Source organism: Macaca nemestrina, chromosome 10, assembly GCF_043159975.1.
Source record: "Macaca nemestrina isolate mMacNem1 chromosome 10, mMacNem.hap1, whole genome shotgun sequence".
Taxonomy (NCBI): Eukaryota; Metazoa; Chordata; class Mammalia; order Primates; family Cercopithecidae; genus Macaca; species Macaca nemestrina.
Genome location: NC_092134.1, coordinates 22,099,430 through 22,116,242, shown reverse-complemented (window position 1 = coordinate 22,116,242; position 16,813 = coordinate 22,099,430). Strand labels below are relative to the sequence as shown.

At 49.9% G+C, this 16,813-nt stretch overlaps 1 protein-coding gene across 14 annotated transcripts in view; it reads left to right on the top strand.

Moving 5' to 3' along the window:
* Positions 1–16,813, top strand: part of LOC105493409 (cut like homeobox 2) — a 318,739-nt gene that overhangs the window by 137,807 nt on the left and 164,119 nt on the right. The window contains exon 2 of one of the 14 annotated variants that reach the window (XM_071071088.1): positions 11,207–11,551. The exons of 12 other annotated variants lie outside the window; for them this stretch is intronic. In XM_071071088.1, the coding sequence (XP_070927189.1) occupies positions 11,432–11,551 (120 nt within the window). In that variant the 5' untranslated portion in view covers positions 11,207–11,431. Of the gene's footprint in view, positions 1–988; positions 1,151–11,206; positions 11,552–16,813 lie in introns of those variants that run through there. One more of the 14 variants, XM_071071095.1, reaches the window with a different exon arrangement.

The following is a 16,813-nucleotide window of genomic DNA, read 5'->3' as shown; positions in this document are numbered from 1 at the left end:
GAGACATGGTTCTGCGGGAGTGGGTGGTGGTGGGCCAGGGTGGTCCAGAGGGCATCAGGGTGGCAGGAAATGACCTATGGGTCATACAAGGACAGCAGGGAGCCCACTAGAGGTTGTCTGTGGCTGCTGTGGATGGAAGCAAATTCTGGGTGCAAACAGGGCCACTGGATGCCCCATGCAAGGTACTGGGGGGTAGAATTTAAGAAACCTGTCTCCAAAATTGGGGTGCCAACAGTAACAGCCCCCATGCAGTGGTAAGGAATTGCACCAGAGCATTCGGCCTGAGTCTCCCAGGATGAGAGTATTAAGAACAATAACTGGACTGGCACGGTGGCTCACACCTGTAATCCCAGCACTTTGGGAGGCCGAGGTGGGCAGATCACCTGAGGTCAGGAGTTCGAGACCAGCCTGACCAACACGGAGAAACCCCATCTCTACTAAAAATACAAAATTAGCTAGGAGTGGTGGTGCATGCCTGTAATCTCAACTACTTGGGAGGCTGAGGCAGGAGAATCGCTTGAACCCAGGAGGCGGAGGTTGTGGTGAGCCGAGATCACGCCAGTGCACTCCAGCCTGAGCAACAAGAGCAAAACTCCATCTCAAAAAAAAAAAAAAAAAAAAAGAATAATAACTGCCCCCACCGGATCACAGGATAGGGTGATGTGCCCAGGATACACAGCTAGGAAGTGACTGAAGCTGGATGCACACCCAGCTCTTCTTTTTTTTTTTTTTTTTTTTTTTTTGAGATGGTGTCTCGCTCTGTCACCCAGGCTGGAGTGCAGTGGCACGATCTGAGCTCACTGCAACCCCTGCCTCCTGAAACCCAGCTCTTCTGATGACAAAGCCTGGGTTCTTTTCAACATTCCTCTCCACTTGCTGCTGAAACTTCTCACTGATTCCAGTCTTCCCCATTCTCCAATAGAAAGAGGAACTTTGACATCACTTCCTCTTATGTGTGGTGTGTTGGAAAGATGAAAATAGCAGGTTGTTCCTCTCCGTGACTGGGTCCCTGACCTCAGGCCCAGCATGCTGAGAAGGCCGAGGTGGAGGGAATAAGCATGTGGAAGCCACGGGAGCGTCTCCTGGGAAACGAGAGAGATCAAGGAGGGATGGACTGCGCCCATGTCTGGCATCGGCAACTCTGGTTAAGGTGTGTGGGAATGGGAGGGGAGTGGGGAAGCTCCAGGCAGCGTCCAGCGAGGTGTCCTGGTCACTGTGGTGATGCCTCTTGGGCTGTGACCCAGAGTGGCGTTGGCATCCAAGGAGAGAACAGGCGCTGATGATGCCTGCAGTCATCCTAGCAGGTGTCGGTGACTGATTCCACTTGGGGGTGACGGAGATGGAGAAGTTGGGCACACCCCAGTCTGATGGATGGGGTGCAGAGTATGGAAGGAAAGCCTCGGGTTTGACCTTCACACACGCCTTGGCCTTGGCAAGCCTGATCTGCAGGTCATCAGTTTGCAGTGATTTTCCCAGAGAACGCATGAGCCCCTTAGTGCACTGTGCGGCCACTGAGAGCACCAAAAGCCTCCCCTTAATACCCAGGCTCACTGCGGCTTTTCTGAGACCAGTCAGAAGGACAGACGAGAGGGGTTTCTTCTGTACCAGTGGGAGTGAGTCTCTCTGACCCAATGCAAGCAGCTGGGAGACATCTTGCTTCCTGGTTTCCGTGGCTTGTGGGGAAACCCCGGTCCCGTGTCCCTGTGCACACAGGTGGCTAGTGGCTCAGCGGGTCTCAGAGCACAGCCACCAGACATATCTGGGGCTATGGGAGGGAAAAGCCCAGAGTGCCCTCTCTGAGGAGTCGTCCCAGCCTGTGGCCACAGTGATGCTGAAGGGGTTTGCAGGCCATAATTAGAGGCCCAGTGTCGCCTTTGTCCAGTGCCTGAGCTGAGAACAGGGCTCCCTCATGAAAGAACGGCAGGGTCCCTTTTCACGTCCTGGGGAAGGAGCTGGGGAGAAGGCAGAGCTTGGGAAATTGGCCCTTCTGTCTTCTCCCATCCAGATATGTGGGTCCTGGGCCTCACCTGTGCCAAATAAATAACTCACTTCCCAATGGGCAGGCAGCGTATGCACGTCTCTGTGTGTGCATGTTCCTGTGTACATGTGCATGCGTGTGCATGCCTGTGCATGCACCTGTGTGTGCATGTGCCTGTGTGTGCGTGTGTGTGCATATGCCTGTGTGTACCTGTGCCTGCGTGTATGTGTGCATGTGCCTGTGTGTGTGCGTGTGTGTGCATATGCCTGTGTGTACCTGTGCCTGCGTGTATGTGTGCATGCACTTGTGTGTGTATGTGTGTGTGCATGTGCATATGCCAGTGCGTGTGTGTGCATGTGCCTGTGTGTGTGCAGGTGCCTCTGTGTGTGTGTTTGTGTGTGTACGTGCGTGTGTGTGTGCCTGTTTTTTAATAAAGCTCACCAGGAGCCAGATATCAATTTCTGTCAGAGAGACGCAGAGCATCTGAACCAGAACTAAATAAAAATAAACATTAAACAATTATTGGAATTTAGGTTTATTTAAAAAATCAGCAGGGTTGAGGGAACCAGCCACCCATTAGCGAGGCAGAACTATCGGGCCTTTTAACAACCCGCTGGTTCTTGGCTGCCAGGGAGATTTGGGCTGTCCAAGCTGTGGAAACTCCGGATCCTATTGATTAAAAATGATGCGGTAGCGAACCAATTATATCGTCATGGCTGCTTGTGGCGCTGGCCGACACTGGCTACCTGTTTGTCTTGATGGAAATGGCTCTGTTTGGGGGACTCCGGGAGGGTGGTTCAGTGTCCGCATCCCAGCCAGCGCTTTCCACTCTCTGCAGTTCCTGCAGCTGGGTGGAGGCTCCGAACCTCAAGCTGTCTGGGGTTTTTGCGTTTTTCTCCTCTCAATCCCTTCCATGGACATCTGTAGTTTAAAAGGAGTCTGTGTCTTGTCAACCAAATCAATGCAAATAACCGGTGAACGTTTCTCGACTTTTCAGTAATAATTGATCTTCCCAGAACTGATATCGTTTGGAAAACGTAAGTAAGGAGATCAGCAGTGAGCCAGATGTCCGCACTAAGAGAATATAATTGCTCTGAGTTATAGGAAAAGAAATGATTTCCCTTCCAGCTTTAGCTCCAAGAGCTGAGCAAACTGCCGTGCAGCATCGAGAAGCTTGCAATAAACTCAAGGCTTAGTTAGAGGCAGCCTCAGCCTCTCAGCCAGAAGATTCCAGACCGCGGGACTGGAATCTTCCGAGCTGATGGGCAGACTTCTTGCCTGCACATTTTGGTCTCCAGGTTTTTGCCTGGAGGCTCTCTGCACAGCCAGTTGCTGTTGAGAAGGGAGAGAGAGGTTTGTTGTTCTTCTTGAGGGATGTTCAGGCTTAGCCCCTGAGCTGCACATCCACTGCATGGGAATCTCCTCTTGGCTGGTTCTTTTGTTGTTGTTGCTGTTCTAATTTGATGGTCATTCCCATGCATTGCTGTGATTGGCTCCTGACTTGACCAGGGTGATACTTAGAAAGTCAAATGGAGATGGGGTTGATCTGTGGGCTGGTGGATGGAAAATAGGATGCCAGGGGGCACTTTCTTTATGAACACTGTCATTCTTCCAGAACTCATTCATTTGTTCATTTGAGCATTCATTCATGTGCTCATGCAACACATAGTTCCAGGGCACCTACTCTCTGCTAGGCACGATAAGGTGCTGGGCGCACAGGGGTACCTGCCCTCCTGGAGCTTTTAGTCTAGCTATGAAGAGATACAGACTTGAAATCGTTCATGATGACATCACAGTTGCCATGGTGCTTCAGAGAGGTGAGGAGGCAGCAGTGGGGGCTCATGACAGTAGGAACCTGACCTCATGTTGGGGTGTTGGTCTCCTGGAAGTAATGTTTAAGCTGAAACTTGGCTGAGGGGCAGGGCTGAGTTAGGCCATTGGTTTTCAGACTTGAGTGTGCATTTGAATCACCTGAAGTTTCCTTGAAAAAAATCGCCAGGCTCTACCCTCTGAGTTTCTGATTCAGTAGGTCTGGAGCCTGTCTGAGAATCTGCATTTCTAGCAACATCCCAGGTGACACTGATCCTGCTGGGCCGGAGACTTTGGGAACCACTGAACTGGGCAAATAATTGGGAGGAGAGGGCATTCAGGTAGCGGAAACTGCACGTACAGAGGTCCTGGGGCTGGTATGGGCTTGGCAGTTTCCGGGAACCAAATGAAGGGCCAGAGGGTGGGAGCAAAGTACAAGGACTATGGGAGGAAATACTGTAGAGAAGTAGGCAGGGCCCTGACCACACAGGCCTTGCAGACTGGGCTGGAGGGTTCAGATGTTATCTGAAATGGGATGGGGAGTCCAGGGAGATTTTAAGCAGGGAAGTATCAACATCCAGTTTACATCTTGAAATACCCTGTCCGGCTGCCAGGGTGGAAGTGAGGTGGCAGAGAATTGCGTGGAGCCAGGGAGGCACCCGCAAGCATCCAGGCAGGAATTGGCAGTGACCAACCAGGCTGATGACAGCGGGCATGGAGAGGCAAGGGACGTGTCTGAATGAGACCACGCTCCTGCTTTCCGGGAAGTTTTCCTGATCAGTTTGGTTCTACCCTTCAGTCTGTGAACCCTCATTTCTCACTTGAAGAAGTTGTCCTGTGTTGACAGTGACGTTAGCAGTTCCTTGAGGGTAGGGCTGTGTGTGTCACATGTGAGTCACACGCAGCCCCTGGTTGGATACACAATACCTTATACTAGCTGGCTGAAAGCATGGGACAGCTTACCTGCAATGGTTACCACATCCAGTTTTCCAGATACCCTGGGGGAAAGGTGGAGTTGTGCCCATTTTGCAGAGGGGGAAAACTGAGGTTCGGAAAGGGCACGGGATACTCCCAAGCTCCCCAAGGTGGGCTGAAGGAAAAGTAAGATTCCCTCTGCAGACTGGGGTGCCCTCTGGTGACCAGACAAAGGGAACAGGGACATCACCAACCATGAACTCTAGACAGCAACCACAATTCTCTTTGGAGGTATCAACAGCCTTCCCCAAGATGATGGTCAGGCCACCGGAAATATTAAGCAAATAGAGAAGAAATTGCAGTTTTGAAGAGGTCAAAAATAGTCACATAGCAGCAGTTTTCTATGGTTCAACTGAAATCAGAATATAAAGGGGAAATCTTACAATTCCAGAAAATTCTGCTACAGCATTAGGAAGAGGAGTCGCCAAGCAGTCTAAATTGTCTCTGGAAGCAGCTCCCCCCACACACAGAAGCTGATGAGGGGGCCGTACAGGGATGCAGCATCTTAGAATCAGTCTATAATGCAATCAATTTTGTACATCCCTGGTGAAACAGCAACATTTATTTAACGTCTTTTATAGAGCAGCTGAGTTTTATCACAAATCACATTCCATTTCTATTCATCTGGGACTCCTTGAAGGCTAAAATGCACTTACTTTTCTCTGAGGAAATTTACCAATTCCTCAATAAAGACCCATTTGCCTCTGTATGTAAAATTGACACATTTATTGAATATTAAACATTTAAGTTTTTTTTTAACAACCCCCTCCTCACCCACACCTTCTTTTTTTTTTTTTTTTTTTCACACTTTTCCACAAAGCTTCACAGTCATTAAGGAACCTTCCTCAAAGTGGTGAGAAACACGTATTTATGGGCAGAAACCAGCCAACATTTAAATTTGGGGCTTTCTGATTACTGGGAAATGGTCAAGTGACATAATAAATTTATAGAGCAGCACCCCATGCCTCTGAGTGGCCTCTCTAAGCTGTATGCTTTTCCCATCTCTTTGTGGCAGGCTCGGTCACGCGGCGATATCGTGTTGGGTTCTCAACAAAAGTTTTTTTGTCTACACTCATAACATTTGCAGAAGGTAGGGACTGCCTCCCTGGCAATAAATTGTGCTAATTAGCATGAGGGCCTATTAATAAAGCAAGTTTTCTTTTATCCATGTTACTGAATGGTCGGAGACATCAATTAAAGTGTGTGTTCAAGACAATGTCTTTTTCACCGCCGGTTGCAGTGTTTTTGTTTAAAAAAAAAAGTAAGCGGGGATCTGGGCAGCTTATTGAGCATGTTTTTGTGTCTTTAACATGAGAGACGGCTGAACTGTTGAACTTAGGTCTTGAATGTTGGGTCCAGATCTCCTGCCTCGGTTTCTAAATCAAAGCAGTAGGTGGCAGGGGCGGGGTGGCAGTGGGTGCTTTTCCCTGGGTTGGGGGGAGAACTGATGGGGTTTGAGGAGTCTCTCTCTTTTTTTTTAAGAGACAGAGTTGTTTCGCTCTGTTGCCCAGGCTGCAATACAGTGATGCGATCATAGCTCATTGCCTCCTCAAACTCCTGGGCTCAAGCGATCCTCCTGCCTCAGCCTCCTGAGTACCTGGGACCACAGATGTGCAGCACACCTAATTTTTTTTTTTAATTTTGTAGAAACAGGGTCTCACTATATTGCCCAGGCTGGTCTTGAACTCCTGACCTCAAGCAATCCTCATGCCTTGGCCTCCCAAAAGCACTGAGATTACAGGTGTGAGCCACCATGCCCAGTGTGAGGAATATCTTCCTAATGAGTGTTGGGATCAGGGAGACTCAGGCTCGAGTCCTGACTTCCCTACCTGCCGGCTTTGTAACCTTAGACAAGTGACTTTTACCTCTCGAAGCCTCAGTTTCCTGTTCTATTACATAAGGATAACCACAGTGCCCGTGTCATGGGGCTGTGGGCAGGATTAAATGGACTAATCCATGGGCGATTCTGGAAGGAACCCCAAACATCATTGCTCTTGTCCTGGGGACTTTATTCAGTGTCAGGTTTGGATGAGAAAAATAAAGGTGGTTGTGTCCAGCCCCCACTCTAGGCTTGATTTTCCGTCCACAGGATGTATCAGCTCACCAGTGTATGCTGGGCCACCTTTGGGGAGAGGGCTCCTGACCATCAGGACTGCTTTACTTTGTTGGCCTGAAACTTGTTCACATGTGACTCTTGGCCCACACTGATCTGAGCTCCTCTCCCATTCATTCCCCAATTCCTCCAGTTTGTTTGCTGGAGGAAATGCCTGCAGGTCCTTTGAGATCCAGTTTTCTCAACCTCGCACATGAAGGGCAGTTTGGACTGGAAAATGTCTCATCGCAGGGCCGTCCTGTGCCTTGTAAGATGTTTAGCAACATCTCCGGCCTCCACCCACTAGATGCCAGTAGCACCCCCCTAGTTGTGACTATCAAATATATCTTTATACATAGCCACATGTCCCCCTGAGGACAAAATCGCCCCAGCTTGAGAACCACTGTTCTAGAGTTTTGGGTCTTCCCCGTGCTGGGCTTCTTCAGGATGTCTTCTCATCTCTGTCCCCTCCGGCATGCCAGCACCCCTGTGGCTTATGTGTCTAAAATGTTTTCCATGCCTACTTGGGAGCAGGGCCCGCATTTACTCAGCACAAGCTAAACCTGCTTGAGAGCCTGAGAATCTAAAAGCAAACACCATGAGAAATCAAATGAAATTGCCACCCCTTTTTCCCCCTGCAGCCATCTCTGCAAAGGACAGACACCACCAGGATCAAGGGGTGGCTGGGGCTTCCTAGTTGCAGTTTCCATTTTGAGGACAAGAATTATTATTATTATTATTATTATTTTTATTTTTATTTTGAGCAGAGTCTCACTCTTTCACCTAGGCTGGAGTGCACTGGTGCAATCTCAGCTCACTGCAACCTCTACCTTCCAGGCTCAAGCAATTCTCCTGCCTCAGCCTCCCAAATAGCTGGGACTACAGGTGCACGCTACCACACCTGGCTAATTTTTGTATTTTTAGTAAAGATGGAATTTCACTGTGTTGGCCAGGCTGGTCTCGAACCCCTGACCTTGAATGATCTGCCTGCCTCGACTTCCCAAAGTGCTGGGATTATAGACGTGAGCCACAGCACATAGTCGAGGATGATTTTTCTGGTAGCTTTCATCTGAACGGCAGAGCTAACTTTTTATGGAATGGAAGGTCAGAGGTCATTGAAGGTTTTTGACCAGGCTGGCCCCAGACCTGGGTTAGCATTCGGGTTTTGCTGTTAATTGTCCTAGTGATGATACCTCTGTGGACCTCACTTTCCTCATCTCTATAATGGGAATAAAAATATAACTGTCTCAAAGCATTGTTGCCACCATTCAGAGAATCACCCCATACAAAATGCCCAGCGTGTAGTAAGCAATCAATAAGTTATAGCTGTCATTTTTTGTTCTTATTGTTGTTTGCCGATAAGAAATACACATCCAAAGAATGAGAGTAATTCATCCAAGGTCACCCAGTGGTTCTGTGTAAAAACATTGGGTCGAGCATCTTTTTTCCAGAAACCCTGGGGTTTTCTGCAAAGGTCTGTCTGTGTCTAGAAGAAGAGATTCCAAGATGATCTATTTTATGTGATTCTCACCCCATTAACAGCCCGCAGTTTTGCCAGAATATCCTCTTTTCACTTTCATTTTAAAAACCAGCCAGTGTAATAAATCTTGCGCCGAAATCTCGGCAGCACATCTTGGCTGGAGTGTATGATAAATCTAATATACTGTGGCCTCTCTGTATGAGAGACCCCGGTACATATCTGTATTTTGGGCAGACAGCCCCGTGGTCTGGCAGGAATATAATTTGCTGTCAGGTTGACAAGCCCAGCCCTCTGACTGGGTTCATTCTTGTTCCACAACTTCCTTGGCTCAAGGGTGGATTTATGACCCAGTCTAGCCACTCTCCCTTCCCCATTTAAAACATAGAATGTGGCTGAGAACTAGGACTGGATTTGCAAGGGACCAGCTGGGATGGAAAGGGAAGGGCCACAGGTGGGACACTGGGAGGGAGGGCAGGGGTCCCCACTTAGATCAGTCAGTGAATATTTCTTAAATACCTACTATGTGCCTGGCATCATGCCAGGGGCTGGGTACACAGGCAAACAAGACCAAGTCAGCGTTTAATGAGGGAGATGGACATTTATGGGATGGCCATTTGGAATGAAGCCCAGTGATTTATGCCTATGATGAAGGCTCAGATGGAAGCTCAGGGGCCGTGGGGGCTTAGGGATGTCCTGTGGTCTTGGCATCCCAGGGCTGAGCAGGAGGACCATGTGCATGTGCCAGGTCCAGGAGTGCGTCTGGACTCTGCAACGGGGAATGACCGCAAGGGGGTCAGCAGTCAGCGCAGGGGAAAGCGGGGCTGAGAGAGACCTGGGAGCAGACTGTGCAGGACCATGCAGGGCCTTTTGCTCAGAGCCAGCAGCAGCCGAGGAGGGTTTGGAAGGATTAGTTTACCTTTCAGACATTCCCTGGGCTACTGCACAGAGATTGGACTGGACAGGGCAATAGTGGGAGCCCTAGAGGGGACCGTGGACTCCCCTCGTCATTGAGGAGCCCCTCACAAGGAGCCCAGCAAGGCCAGGATCCCTGGAAGGCCAGGAAACAGTGCCTGAAGGGGTCAAGGACTTTGGAATGCATTTCAGCCCCAGCTCTGCCCCTGACTGACCTGCTTAAATCACTTCCCCTCTCTGAGCCTTAGTTTCTTCACCTGTAAGATGGGCATAATACCAACACTGCTGTGGAGGAGTATTAGAAAGATAAATCAGGAGACCACATATAAGGTGCACAGGATGGGAACTCCAAGCGCCCAAGAAATGTTCATGATGAATTCTGTTTACTAGCTCTGTGACCTGGGGATGTTTAACTTCACTTCTTTGGGCCTCAGTTTCCAAATCTGCAGAATGGGTTTAATAATGATCCTACTTCATGGTGGTGTTGAGAGGATTGAATGGGTTAGAATGGTGCGTGGCACAGAGTTCATTCCTGCTGATCTGAGCCATCCCCGTGGTTGTTGTTATTGTGGTTGTTGTTGTTTTGCCTACCCTTTCCTTTAGTTTCGTCTATGATATGCTTGGTCAGCAGGGGCTGTGGTTTTGTTTTGTTTTGTTTTTGTTTTGAGTCTTACTCTGTCCCCCAGGCTGGAGTGCAGTGGTGCGATCTCAGCTCACTGCAACCTCGACCTCCTGGGTTCAAGTGATTCTCCTGCCTCAGCCTCCCGAGTAGCTGGGACTACAGGCACATGCCACCATGTCCAGCTCATTTTGTATTTTTGGTAGAGACAGGGATTCGCCCTGTTGGCCAGGCTGATCTTGAACTACTGACCTCAGGTGACCTGCCTGCCTGGCCCACCAAAGTGCTGGGATTACGGGCGTGAGCCACCGTGCCCAGCCCCTGGGACTGTGATTTTTACCCTGACCCTGGATCCTGCCATGGCACTAGTCCAGATCCTGTCTTGTGCTCCAATGCATCCCTGGCAGAATTCCAGCCCCCATGGGGCCCCCTGACCCAACCCTCCCCCCACATCATCCTGCTGGGCTGTAGGCTTCTGACCCTCTGTCCTTCCTCCCCTCGGACACCAAGCTCTCCGAATTAAAGAAGTCTTCGGGAACCCTCCGCACCCCTGACTGATGCCTGCAGATGTTCCTCTCTGCAGTCTCATTCATTCCCTCCCTACTTTCTCCCTCTCCTGCTTTCCAAGAAGCAGAATGCCACCGTCCTCGTCTCCCGTGCAGGACATCAGCAGACCCCTCTACAGGGAGGGAAACCAATTCCACAGACCCTTAAGAATTGCTCCTCTCTGCCTGGGCCTGCAGACCTCCGCCGAAGAACCCTGGACATGTGGCATTCAAGTCTTGGGCTAAGAAATGATCCTTCAGCCTCCAGCTGTCCCTGCAAAGGAGAATTTGGGCCTTTACGACAGGCTGAGAAATAATTTCTTTGGATTTGTGTCAGCGTAGAAAAGTAAAAGGAAAGGTTTAGGGGACACCCAGTTTGGAAAACGCTGGCTTTGGCTCTCATATTCTGGAACTTTCTTCTGCCCAGTCTGATAGGAACAAAGGGCCTCTGAGGGTCTGGTGGAACTGAGGCCTCCATCCTCTCCTCTCCTGGACCTCTCAACTCCTGCAGCCGAGGTGGCCCCATGCCTGGGTCCCAGGGAAAACCTAGTCCTCCCCCAGCCTCCCCAGACCCAGGGCTGCTTCCCCTCCTCAAAGTGAGAAGGCAAGTGGGCGAGGCTCCCCTGAGTTATTGAGGGAAGAAATACGGCCTAGAACCCTTTCTGTAAAAATAACTTCCCGGGCTCCTCCTTTATGGGTGAGGGAAAGTGCTTAAAATGCTTAGAGGGAATAAACAGCTTTTAATGAAGTTACATTGCCACATAATGGGTATCATAAAATTGCCTTCATACTACAGGGTCCCAGGATGGCATTTATTATCGACTGCGCCGGAATAGTCTTTGCAGAGCTCCGGCAGCTGCAGAGAGAAGAATGCAAAAGTCTCCTTAAATTACCTGATTGAAATAACCGGGCGGAATATTCCGTGGGGCCGCCGCGTGCCAGGGAAGCCGCCTTTGGGGTGGTCTGTCAGAGGCGGTTTGTGCATTCTGAAGAACACAGGAGTTTCATTGCAGCAAAACAGATGTTCATCTTGTTTCTCCATCGGCTGTTTGATGAGAAATTTATTGCTCTTCCGCTGGGCAGGAGGCCCCTCTCGGCTGTGGAGTCTATTAGGCAAGCCAGCAGCTGGCGGGAAGCCAAGGTGAGGCTGTTTTGATGAAACCCATGAAAAGCTTTGGCTTGGAGGCGCCGGTAATAATGCACTGGCTAGACTCTCCTGATTGGGCGATTGATTGGCCTGATTTGATTTATTGATCAATACCCTCAAATTTGGCGTCTGAGAAGCTGCACTAATCTTTAACTGTTGTGAACATCTCTACCTGCTGGAGAATTAGACCCCGATAAGGAATGTATGAAAGGAATCGGGGCTTATCTTAATCACACACCGGGCCCCAGCACTGCCCGAGCCGGCGAGGGCCTCTGTGCACCAGCCCCATCGCCAGGCAGGCCTGCGCAGATCTATAAATTGATGGAATTCAAAGCCTCCAGCATCGATTACCGTTATAACAAACAGTGGTGCACAGAATGTCTGATTATTTTTAGACAAAGATTCTGTTCTCTCAGCAGCAATTTTGCTGAGGCTGTCACTGTGTCAGATGTCTACTGTTGATTGCAATTAGATGCAATACAAAAAAAAATTAAACTATCTGCATCCTCACTCTTATTTCCAGTTATTAAATCTCTCTCTTTGTTTGCCGTTTCCTCATGATATCTACAGCTGGATGAAATATTTGGTTGGCAAGAGAAATCCTTGTAATTCAGTGGGGGGGGTGCAAGGACCCACTGACTCATCGGATTATCTCCGATGGGTGCACCTAATCTGGCAGGAGGGGAGGTGCACAGGGAATTGGGGGGACATTTGTTTAAAAATGTGCAAAGGGAAGACTTGATGCAAAAATGTTTCAGGGCAGGGTCGGGGGATAAAAATCAATCTCTGAAGCCCTCCCGAATGCCTGTGATGGGTTTAGTCTGTGTTCCCTTCTCTTCCACATAGAGCAGGACCTAACTAGAGACATGCCCCCATCCTAGGGCCCCAGGGAGGGTATCCATAGTGATCAGAGCTCAAAGGTTGGTGCCACTTGAAATAATTAATTCCTCTAAACAGAGGACCCTTTCCACGCTAAATCATACCTGAAGATTTGGGCTCCAGGTAATTGCAGGTAAGAACAAATTAGGCATTCTCTTTTACATACAGCCCGGCGGCCAGCATCCTGGCATTGGGCAAATTCATTCATCATCCTGACATTCTCCAGTTGATCTGTCTTCTCAGAGCCATTAGCCCCCGTGTCCTTGACAGTGGAACAGCTGTAAACTCGAGACCATCCGTGGGGTGGCTGAGACTGACAATTCATTACGCAGTTGGATGGAGAAGGCGGCTCAGGTGACAATGCCAAGGCCTCCCAGTTCCCAGAAGCTGGCTCCGCTTGGAATTGGCAACTGCCGGCTAATTTTAGAACAGTCGTAGTTGGGGATGGAGAAGGAGGAGGAGGCAGCTTTGACTTTGGGGTCAGACGAGCGGGTCCTGCAGAAATTGGCTGAGCTCAGTAACACATTGATCACCAAGGCAAGTGGTCATCTTCGTTCAGGTGGGCAGGGGACAGTGGTCCCTGAGCCAGCCCAGGATACATTCAAGTGCCCCCAAAAGGACATTCCAGGGGAGCCAATGCAGGGACTCGTAGCTCCTGGTGACGGGAAAAGGGTCAGTCTCATTCAGTAATTGGAATAGCACCAGCCATTTGTTCACCACCAACTGCCCCGGATCCTGTACCAAGCATTTGACATGCACCTTCCTCCTTCAGTCTGCCCTGGTACCTCGGGAGGAGGTCATAATTCTACCTGTTTGGGAGATGCAGAAACTGAGGCTCAGAGGCCTTGAGCAGCTTGTCCAAGGTCACACAGCTAAGAACGGGTGAGACTGGAAGTCAAATTCAGGTCAGTTTCTGAAGTTTAGGTGCTTCACCCCAGTTGAGAACTCAATGAATATTTGTTGAATGGCTGGATGAATGAATGAATGATATGTGAACATCCAGTGGGGACTCAGCCGGGCTCTGGGATAGCCAAGAATGACAGGGTCAAGCTATCCCTCAGGCAGGCCTGGCATTTGGGCCTCCAAGCCTGGCTCCAAGGGTGGCTCCTGCTTCATCTTCATGGGCATAGAGTTGTGCCCAGGCTCCAGTCCCCTCAGTTGAAGGAACCGGTTTAACATCACCAGAGAGTTCTGTGCAAGGAAATCTCGGGGTCTGAGGGGTCCGGCAATAGATAGAAGCAACGCCAGGGTCTCAGAGGCAGGGCGAGGTCCTTGGTTACCTGGCTGGGAGCCAGACTGCTTCGGGCCAGGATAGCACGGGGGTTAAACGCTCAAACCCTAAAGTCAACAGACCTTGATTTGAATCGCAGCCTCATCACATTCTTAGCTCTGTGTGACCTTGGGCAAGTGACTAAACCTCTCTGGGCTTCACTTCTCCGTCCTGCAGGTAGAGCTGATGACAGTGCGTCCCTGTCCAGGTGACTGTGAGATAGAATGAGGTCATACACATCAGGGCTAGCACAGTGCCTGGCGTGTTCTGTTTGGTGGCAGTACTCATTGGCCTAGGGCATTTGGGGAGACCCAGTACCCCCTGGAAGATATTTGTGACTAACAAGCTTATTTAGCTCAAGGAGAATTCCTGGTCAAGGCAAAGAGGTATCAAGTGACCTCCCTGAAGTCACTGTGAGACTTTTTCCTTGGGTGGCTGGCACCCATTGCTACCTGTTGTCACCTATTGCCACCCTCTTCTGGACAGACTTCAATTGTCCGTATCCTCTGCCTTTTCCCTTTTACATCCCCGACGTCCTGACCCTTATCCTCAGCATGGCTGCAGGAAAGAGGCAGTCCCTTGCAGGGTTGATGGGAGCAGCAATCAATGTGGTCCCTTTGAGGGGCAAGCTGGCAACATCTGTGACATTTACATAGGTGCAGCTGTGTGACCTAGTCCTTCTTTGTCTAAGAACTTATTCTTTAGATACACCCATATGTGACTACCAAGATGTACATCTCAATGTGTTGGTGTGGCATTAATAGTAAGAGCAAAGCCTGGAAAAAAACCTAAGTGTCTATGAGTCGGGGATTGGAAGTAACCTAAGTGTCCACAAGGGGGGAACTGGAAGTAACCTAAGTATCTATGAATGGGGAATTGGAAGTAACCTGAGTGTCCATGAGTAGGGGATTGGAAGTAACCTAAGTGACTGGATAGATAAGACTCATCCATATAAAATATTCTGCAACCATAAAGAGGAAGAAGGATGCTCTTGATGTACTGATGAAAAGGAGCAGACAGTAAATTATATGAAAATGGCATCACTGCCAGCCTAGGCAACACGGCAAAACCTTCTCTCTACAAAAAACCAGAAAAATTAGCTGGGCAGGGTGGCACACGCCTGTTATCCCAGCTACTTGGAGGTTGAAGTAGTAGAATCACTGGAGCTCAGGAGTTTGAGACTGCGGTGAGCTATGACCACACCACTGCACTCCAGCCTGGGCAAAGGGTGAGACCCTGTCTCAAAAGAAAAGAAAAAAGAAAACAGCACGTTGCATAACAAGGTATGGGATATCCTCTGAGTAAAACGAAGGAAAGAAAGATTCTGCTTCTGTATTTGCTTGAATATGAGTGAAGTATCTTTAGAAGGACACAGAATAAAGGTGGGCACCTCTAGAGGAAGAAGACTTTGATGTTGAATTCTAATGTGCTGTCGCCGTTTTTATCCTATGCATGTAATACTTTAGCAGTGTCAAAATGGTACTGTTTTTAAAAATGAGTATCATGGAAAGAGAACCTGGATTCTTAGAGTCAAATCTGGGAGCAAGTACTGGCTCTGTTATTTACTGGAGGGGTGACCCCTGATAAGCAATGGCAGCTCTCTATGCCTCACTTTTGCCATCTGTAAAATGGTGGTCACCCAGACCAGGGACAGGTGTCAGTATAATCGTGTACTGAAACCGCCAAGCCAACCGGCGCTTCACCCACAGTTCCTAGCTGTTCTTATCGCCTTCTGCAGGCTGGAAGGAGGTGCTGTTTCTGGCTGTGCTAGACCCATAGTCCTTCGTGGGGGTGTCCAGCACTGGCTGAGTGGGGTGCTGAGGACAGAGGTCTGGCCCTGAGCCCCGAGGAGACCCCGGCACACACTCAGTGCAGCCCCTGAGCCCATTAGCCTGGGAAGGCTCAGTAATGGAGCCCTCCCAAGAGGCCCAGTCCCTACAGGCACAGCTCTTCTAATGAGGCCCAGTCCCAGCTCAGCCTGGCCAAGGGGTACAAGCCAGGGGCTTGACAGTACCTGCCTGTGTCAGCTCCACGGTCCGAGGCTGCTGCCTGCAATGTAGGAGCTGCTAGGCAGTAGTCAGTCTCTATCTCTCTCTCTGTCTCTCTTTTTCTCTCACATCTCATCCCTCCCTCCCTGTCTTTCTGTTTGTCTCTGTGCCTCTCTCTCCTCTCTTTCTGTATTTCTCTCTCTTTCACTCTGTCTTCAGACTCTGTTTTCTGGTCCTCTCTCTCACTCTCACTCTCTCCCTCCCTCCCTTCCTCCTCCTGCCCTCTCTGTTCTGCCCTTGCCCCCTTTCTCTCTCCATCTCTCTAGATTTCTCTTTCACGTCCTCTCTCTGTCACTCTTGGCATTTCTCCTCCTCTTTCCCACTCTCAGCATCCATCCTGCCTTCCCTTCCCTTCTCTCCTTTCCCACATCAGCTATCTAAGGGCTGCCTTAGTTGTCACTGTGGATGCCTAGTCAGGTGACACTTATGGGGACCAGCTGTGCACTGAGCCAGGTGCTGGGAATAGGAGGCAGGAATGTGGTCCACCCAGGCCCCTGCCTTCGGGGGTGGACACTCTCATGGGGTATGCCAGTGCTGAGAAAGTGGCATGAGGGCCTCGTGGGGAAGGCTAAGTTGCTATGACGTTAAGCTGAGACCCGAAGCATAAACTAGGCAGGGAGCAGGGGAGCAGGAAGGGCACAGGCGCAGATCCTGCAGCCGAGTGGGGAAGAGGGAACTGAGCACATTCTGGCCACACCAGGGCCCATGGTTGCTGGAAGAGAGAAGGGCGACTCCGTGGAGTGAGGCTCGCAGCTGCACAGAGGCAGGGTCCCTGGGCTCGCCTTCAGCGCCGCCACCTGCCAGCTGTGTGACCTTGTATAACCTTGCCACTCTGAGCCTCTGTTTCCTCCTCTGCGAAGTGGAGATGGTGATGGTGCATACCTGAGAGGGTCGCTGAGACATGTGCAGGTATTAAAATCAATATGATGTATATATGTTTTGTTTTTTTTTTTTTGAGACAATTTCACTGCATCACCCAAACTGGAGTGCAGTGATGCAATCTCAGCTCATTGCAACCTCCACCTCCTGGGTTCTAGTGATTCTCCTGCCTCAGCCTCC